This window comes from Platalea leucorodia (genome assembly GCF_965183815.1).
Source record: "Platalea leucorodia genome assembly, chromosome: 12".
NCBI classification, from domain to species: domain Eukaryota; kingdom Metazoa; phylum Chordata; class Aves; order Pelecaniformes; family Threskiornithidae; genus Platalea; species Platalea leucorodia.
In genome coordinates this window covers 7,150,753-7,158,808 of record NC_138834.1, presented here as the reverse complement: position 1 = coordinate 7,158,808, position 8,056 = coordinate 7,150,753, and the positions used below count along the sequence as shown (strand labels likewise).

Here is an 8,056-nt window from a genome sequence, read left to right as displayed (position 1 = left end):
GATAAAAGCCAACAAATTCACTTAAATTGTGTAAACCCATTAAAGGCAGCAGCCCGGATAGGGAGCCCAGGGGTGGTGGTGAAAAGCACAGGAGGCGTGCCAGGGAATAAAAGCTCTGTTCTTCTGGCCGGTTGGTACTGGCGTTCGGCTAAGGCCATGCGAGGCTAACACACCCTGGCCTCGAACTTTCAAGTCTTTTCCCTTGGACAGAGTTTTAACGCAACAGGCCCAGGCAAGGCGTTACAAGACCCAAGGTGGAGCAGAAGCTGTAGTTGCAGCAGCGCTCTTGCTGAGAGAATTCAGAGGCAAAGCAGAAAGCAGCGCTGGCTCTCCAGTAACAGTTGCAATCTGTGTAAAATGAAGACAGTTCAGTGACCCTAACCTTCACAGGCCCTGGGGAAAAATAAACCAGCAAAACCCAGCTTGCAGGACTCCAAGAGGGCTGAGAGAGAGAATATTTTATTAAAAAGAAAGTAAATTTTAAAGTAGTACCATAAAAAATAGACAAAATAGAAAAAAATTTCTGTAACCAGTAAGCCATTTACCATAGCACAATGGCACAAGACACTGCTTTGTCGCAGTCTGTGGCCACTGGAGCTTGGAGACACGATTAAACAGTAGGCACAGGCCCAGCTAAGCATCACCGTCCTTCAGGGCAAGGAAAAGCGATGTGAGAACAGCAAGGAGCTGCTCTCCCAAGGTTAGGCAACACCTGGCAGGGGCCACAGTCACTGTAAGGAAGAATCTGCGCCGGTTACCCTGTGCTCTCTGCTAGCGGTGAGCTCAGGGAAAGGAGGACTGTCAAAATGACGTCGGAGCAGTCCCTGTCCCAGGCTTACCTGGTGCAGAGGCCCGGCATGAAAGCACAGTTCTCCCTCTGCGCTTAGCGCAATTAACCTGGAAAGACAAGGAGCAGACCCAGTTCTTCTCTCTGGGGTTAGCTCCAGCCAGCAAAAGTAGTGAAGAGTAGTGAAGAAGGTCCCTTTCTCAGGTTTGTTCCCCGCTTCCTTCCAACGAAGAGGGGGTGGGTCTCACGGCAGGGTCAGAGGAACATTCACAGCAGCAGTTGGTGCTGTAGCAGCAGGAGGTCAGGAGTTTGTTCCGTATGTCTCACTGACTCCCTGCAAGGATCAGAGGTTACAGTTCTCTGCCAGAAAACTCTTCTTTCTCCCCCATCCTCTCACATAAAACCCTCTGCACAGGCAAGCCACTCTCCGCTACTCAGACTTTGCATTTCCAGTGCCACAAGGTCTTTTGATTTACAAATCCACCCTCTGCAGCAACACTTCCCACCAAGCACAGGGCTGCAGGGCTGAGCTCCACCCTCAGCACCAGTCAAGCAACCCCACTACCCCACTAAATCCTTCTCCTGGCCAAACGGATCATTTGGAACCTGAAGGGAGGCGTAGCTGTGGCTGTCAGCATCTGGTCTCAGAAAATACCAACCCATGGAATGGGTTTGTTCACAGCAGCAGGAACCCCCAAGAGCCAAGAAGGAAGGATTCGGTGGGGACAGAGCTGCCGTCTGCAGCTCTCCGAAGGCAACTGCCAAGGACTGCAACCCAAAAAAGAGGTGCAGTGGGAGCATGACAAGTTCTTGAACATACATTCCCCTCTCCAATAGTGGTTGCCCAGGAAACATGACAATATTTGTTTCTAGTGCTCCTCCCTGCAACAGCTTTGAGGTAAAAATGAGCTTCTCTGAGGAAGACAAAGTTTCCTCAGAGCTGTGGTTCAAAAATCCCTGTTTGATGCGGACTTTCTAAATCCTGTTTCAGAATCTCTCCAGAGTCAGAGGAGGAAGCAACTTGGACTTCACCCTGCCTTCACTGATGCTTACCAGTTCATAATCCTCCACATATTTGTATTTCTTCTCCCGATAGTAGTATTTCTTCTTCATGCAATACAGAACAACAATGTCACACAGCACTGTTGCCTAGTGGAGATCGAAAGAGTTTAAGACAATGATCCTCAGAACTGAGGCACTAATCCAGCATTGAGTCCAAGCGGAGACAGTGTCACTTACCACGCCAAACAGCGCTAAGCCAGAGCCGATGTTAATCATTGTAGGAATTACGTCAAATTTTCCTGCCTAGAAGACAGTTACAAAGGTGAAGATGTTTTTCAGCATCTCTGAAAGCCTTCGCCACAAGACCTCCAGGAATTAAGCCACCCTACCTTTCCGAACACTATGATATCAAAGCGGATGCCATAAGCTTTGACAAGCGTCCGTGATTCAGTGCCATTACTCTCCTTGTAGTATTTTGCAAACCTGGAGAAAAGATAGATCAGAGCTCAGCTGGAAGTTTTGAGGTTGCTTATGTGATCATGTAACATCCATGTGTGTCCCCCATCCCAAGAGGATGGGCTGAACGTTGCTACTTCCAGAGACATGCCCCAAATGATGGAGGGAGATTTCATGCAGGCAAGCACATATAGGAGAAAAGCCCAGAAAAGGCGAATTTAAGACAGCAGTTAGCACAAGCCAAATCAGGAAACTTGCAAAGCATAGGAAGGGGAGGAAGTTAGCTTTAGTAGGGGAGCAGAAGGACAGACAGGAAGAAATTCAGCTACACATGAGAATCAGCCCCCTCAGCCAGAGGCAAGCAGGAGGCTGCAGGAGTGCAGGCAGCCACGAGAGGGCAGGGCTGGGAGCAGGCAGGAGGGAGGCAGCACGGCTCAGCCTGGCACACAAAGGCTGTTCCTTGTCCCACACAACGTGACTCGCAGGCAAATGATAGGGAAAACAGAACAAATAAATGACATCAGACTTACTCCGCCACGTGGTTGACTAAACCAGGAGGAAGCAGAGAAGAGGGTGGAAGAGAAGAAGGATTGGTAAGGGGTTGCACCACGGTCTGGAATTAGCAAGAGCACTTCAGAACCTGCACCAGCCGGGCTGCGATATCCTCCAGCCGGTCTCACCTGACACCCCAATACCTGCAGGCCTGGCACCTCCCACACACACGCTTGTCCTGTCTGCATGACAGCAGCTTCCCAGTGAATTCACGCAAGTTCCACCACAAGACAGCCCCTGCACTAAGCGAGAGTTTGTGACTCTAGAAAAAAGCACAGCCCTGAGCCGTGTTTCCTCACGAGCAGGACTGCTGCAAGGATCTTGGCAAGGTGGCCAATCCGTATCATTGTAGCTCTGAGCCTGGATACAACCAGCTACCTGGATCTGCACTGGGAGTTTTACTGGAGGTGCTGGACCCATCCGTACTGGCCAGAATGCACCATATCCCCACCCCCCAGCCCCTTCAAACGCTGCCCTGTCAGCACACCCTGAAACAGTCAGTTCTCACATTGCCATGCCACGGGAGGCTGGCCCAAACGGTCTCCAAATGCTGATGTAAATATGACTCAGACACTGACGGAATCAGCGGACCTTCACCGACCTTCCCCCTCTGCTGTGGTTTGCACCCAGTGAGGATCCGACCTGCTCTATGTTTTACAGTACCATCAGAAGGCTAAGGACTACCCGCAACTGCCCGAGGAGCGCAGGCAGCCCCTAACACTGTGCCAGTGGTAGACTGAGCCGCAGGGACACCAGATGCCCTCCATAGCCACGTTACCTGAAGTTGTAGCCAGGCGAGACGGTGTGGGCAGAGTCCTTGTTGTCGAGGCGCCGGAAGGAGTACTTTGGCACGCAGTGGGAAGCAGCTCTGTCAAGGTTGCAGTCCCAGTTGATCTGCAGCGCCATGACTCCACCCTGCCAAGTGGAGGGGAGGAGACGGTGAGCAGCCCAAGTGCCCGGCCAGCCCAGCGCTAGGCTCTCTGCTGACCAGGACCCTGATTTGCTGGCCCTTGTCCCAAACACTCTTTCCCCCTGCTACAGAAGGGCCTTGCAACCCCACCCAAACAAGCCAAGGCCAAATATTTGTTAAGTAGAATTGACTCCAGTCCCTCTGGCCAGAGCAGCTCTCCATTCTGCAGCTACTCTGTGTCCCATGGCTCATGCCACAAGGCAGAGGGGGACAACCACCTACCGCTCCTCTTCTACACAGCTGAGGCCCGAGAGAAGGGTCTGCCAAATACCTCCACAGCCATTTCCTGGAAGTTCTGTCCTGCAGCTTCAACTATTTTCCCTAAGCGAAAGATAGGGCAGAAGGGATCTGTCTGGGAGTCATAGATGCAGTTCTTGAGGTAGGTGGAGTTGATTGTGGGGAGGATGTTTCGCCTACAAGGGAACAGAGAGAAAAGATCTGTTGCATCTTCTTCCACTCCTCCAGCTCCTCTTTACTGTCCAAGAGACCAGACAGCGCAACGCCCCCCACACTATTTACTTGCTGAAGTTGAACTTGGGGTACCAAATGTTGTTCTTCACCAGAATGGTGAAGTTCTCAGCTTCTTGCAGGAACGCTGGCCTACAAAACAATAGGAAAGGCAAATAAGTTTCAGTTCTATTTTCACAAACAGGACTCTGCAGGGTCCTTGGTGATCACCTCTTCAGCTTTTCCCAATAGTACCTCATAGGGAGAAACATCAGCTGCATACTGCTAGTCTCCTCTCAGGAGGGCCACCGCAGAGTAGGAAGACAGAGCACTCACTTGGGTATATGATAGTCATCCTCCACAGGGCACCATGCAAAGACTTCACAGGTCTTAATGCTGCTGTTGTACGGTACACACTCCCCAGTCTGGATGCCTGGAAAGACATGTGAATGGAGGTACCACCAAGCAAAAATACAGAGGCAGTATTTGCCCCGTGATATCTCCTCACTCCATAAGGTGAAAGCAATCTGCTCAGAGGTGAAGTGCTAGTAAGACGACCCCCACTATCTTCCATTGTAATTTGCAGTGCAATTTCAGAGAAAGAAGCATCAGGTCCTTTTTCCAAGTCAAATCCTCATCTATGCGAAACAGTGCTTCATGGACTCAAGGTCTTGAAAAAGCCCTCACGCTGTTTGCTAACTCACCAAAGCACACATCTATCCAGCATCCACCCAAAACAGTCTAAGCCCATCTGCTCTCCCCCAGAAGAAAAATCTGAGCTTCCCTTTCAGTTCTCTTGGGTGTGAGAGAATGAGAACACAAAGACTGAAGTGAAATGCTGCTTCCTTCGCAGGAGGCAAGGCACAGCACAGAGGTATCACAACACAGACTGAAAGGAGCCCTTGCAGCAGGCTTCTTACCATTGCTGTGGGTGCTGACATATCCTGGAACACAGTTGTTCTTCACCTTGCACACTGTTCTATCATCTGGAAGCTGGAGAGGAACAATAATTACACTAAACTCTACAAACTCTCTCCCCCGCACTCCCACCCACACAAGGCAGGATTAAAGCAGATCCTGTACCTACCTCTGGGCAGTGGCCTTGGCGCTGGTTCAGTGTGAGTATCACATTGGTCATGATAAACACAGTGTTCTCCTCCTGAACACGCAAAACAAGAAGGAAATTTAAGACTGACAGTCTGCAAAGAATATCCAAGGCACCGCCCCAAATGTCTTTGCTGACAGAGCCCAGGTGGCCCCGCAGGGGGCTTTGGACAGCACTGGTGTAGCACTGAAGGAGCGGATTCCCACATGTATCGCCTGATGCCTCTGCCTTTAGGCAGAGGAAGGACTGTGGGACTAGCAACCCCTTCCGTCCTCCCACTTGGCCCAAATTTCCTCATTCACATTATGAAAACGGAGATCACACAGCTCCTCAGGGAAGTCGCAAGGCGGGAGCAGAAATAAAGCTCCAGCTGCAAGTCTGAGCACAACCCCCACTCTTTCTTTTTTTCAATGTGTCTGTTAGAAATTTGACCAGTCCTGGTTTGTTTCTCCAGGGAGCACCACTTACATTATTTTCAGATCTGTACAATTCGGGATCTGTTGTTTGCCTCTGCTCCACTGATAGGTAAATATGATCACTCAGCCAAAATCTGGCTAAATCTGTCACTTTTTTCTGCACCACATCTCATGCAGACAGAGTGACCCACGACTAGCAGCTTGGCCATGCCTGCCAACCCCGACATAGATTGCCCACACAGCGCAGATTCGCACAGACCTAGTCAATCAGTAACTCCAGCAATACCTCCTGTTCAGTTCCGGATCAAGTGACTTGCTGGCTATTCCCAGGGTTTCTGCCAACAAGTTAACTTTGAGTTGTTTGCTTTAGAAAGCAGTAAGACGACGTGGTTATTGTTGCAACTTTTCCCTGAAGCCTGCAAAATTCTCCCTCCTATACAAGCACACACACACAGACACACTTTTCTTGAAACAAGCTTCCCCAGGGCTAGTGATGCAGGTGCTCAGCATGATCTGCAACAAAGCAAAGCTGCTTCATTCTCTCGTATCAAGGCCATGCTGGAGCCGAAGCCGCTCCAGACCTCAGTGGACTTCAGCAGAGCTGTAGCTGTTTGTTAGAAAACCCTCCCTCTGCACGTGAAAGTGATTGATACCTGAGGAGGGACGACATAGTCAGCGACATCCCAGACCCTGGCTCCCAAGGTGGATGTGTTTGTCAGCGTTACTCCTTTCACCTTTGTGGTTACAGAACTGACCACAGAGTCTGTTTCCTGGTAGCCCTTCTCCCACAAAAAGACCCAGCTGGAAGAGAAGGATTGCAAGAAAGAAACAACAAAAAACAGATAAACACCATGAAACAGCACAGGTAGTGGGAAATTCTTTTTTCATGTGTCACCTGAAAGGGCCGGTCCAGATAGTTTCATAGCGTTTCCCTACAAAAGGGTCACAGGACTAGCAACCTCCCTTCTGATTTTATTTTTTCAGAGTGGTTTGGCAGGGTGTAATTATTGCTTTTATGCACACACCCCGCCGGGTGAATGACCATCACCCTCTGAGACGGCCTCAGCTCCTGAGGGGTCCTCTCCTGTCTGCAGCTGCCTCTAAGCAGCCCTACAATCCCAGTTCAGGCCGCCCAGTTAAGCTCAGCCCTACAATCCCAGTTCAGGCCGCTCAGTTAAGCTCAGCCCTACAATCCCAGTTCAGGCCGCCCAGTTAAGCTCAGCCCTACAATCCCAGTTCAGGCCGCTCAGTTAAGCTCAACCCTACAATCCCAGTTCAGGCCGCCCAGTTAAGCTCAGCCCTACAATCCCAGTTTAGGCCGCTCAGTTAAGCTCAGCCCTACAATCCCAGTTCAGGCTGCTCAGCCCTACAATCCCAGTTCAGGCCGCTCAGTTAAGCTCAGCCCTACAATCCCAGTTCAGGCCGCTCAGTTAAGCTCAGCCCTACAATCCCAGTTCAGGCCGCTCAGTTAAGCTCAGCCCTACAATCCCAGTTCAGGCCGCCCAGTTAAGCTCAGCCCTACAATCCCAGTTCAGGCCGCTCAGTTAAACTCAGCCCTACAATCCCAGTTCAGGCCGCCCAGTTAAGCTCAGCCCTACAATCCCAGTTCAGGCCGCCCAGTTAAGCCGTCCCACCACCTGCCTATCAGCCCTTGGTGTTGGCACCCACGACGGCTACCGCGGGCGAGCTCCGGCCTCCCCTCAGCCCCGCGGCCGCCGCTTCCCGCCACCCCAGCCCAGCCCGCGCCTCCCTGACAGAAAAGGGGGTCCCGGCAGCTGCCTCCCCGCCTACCCTGAGGGAGGCGGCCGGCTCCTGCCCCTCAGCCCCACGGCCCCGGGGGCTCCCAGCGAGAAGCTGCCCTTCTTCCCTCACGGCAGCCGCCCCGAGAGCCGCCCCCCCTCCCCGGCTACAGCCGCGGCGGGGCTGCGGGCTTCCCCCCCAGCGCAGCCCGGCGGGGAGGGGACGCAGCCCGGCGGCGGGACTCACCCGATCACGTAGGCGAGGATGGCGAGCTGCACCCCGCGGTTGATGAGCCCCACTTTGCGGCTCCGGATCAGCACGATGCGGGGGGTGTCGTACTCGAAGAGGAAGCTGCGGAAAGCCCCACACGACACCATGTTGGCGGCGGCCGGGAAGGGCGGGTGGGAGCCGCCACACGCCGGACCGCGGCTGCGGCAGCCCCGCGGAGCCACAGCGCCCCGAGCAGCCCGGAGAGCGCTCCCGCAGCCCCGGGGCTTGTACCGGCTCCGGCTCCTGATTGCCGGCCCCCACCCCGCCAGCTGCGGGCTGCCTGCCGGCTGCCGGCCCTGCCCGGAGTCGCC

The 8,056-nt window shown here is 52.9% G+C and overlaps 1 protein-coding gene across 2 annotated transcripts; it reads right to left on the bottom strand.

The window, feature by feature from the left end:
- Window positions 1–1,075: 1,075 nt before the first annotated feature.
- P2RX4 (purinergic receptor P2X 4) lies at window positions 1,076–7,852 on the bottom strand (the record flags this gene model as incomplete). Of its 2 annotated transcripts, XM_082325122.1 has the most annotated exons (12): window positions 1,076–1,121; window positions 1,841–1,936; window positions 2,027–2,092; window positions 2,179–2,272; window positions 3,576–3,712; window positions 4,039–4,180; window positions 4,287–4,367; window positions 4,551–4,647; window positions 5,135–5,207; window positions 5,302–5,373; window positions 6,389–6,536; window positions 7,722–7,852. In XM_082325122.1, 12 exons carry the CDS (start codon window positions 7,850–7,852, stop codon window positions 1,089–1,091), a joined length of 1,170 nt encoding a protein of 389 aa, XP_082181248.1. The 2 variants fall into 2 exon arrangements, with proteins under 2 accessions (XP_082181248.1, XP_082181247.1); XM_082325121.1 differs by lacking the exon at window positions 1,076–1,121 and having other exon boundaries at window positions 1,775–1,936.
- Between the last annotated feature and the right edge of the window lie 204 nt (window positions 7,853–8,056).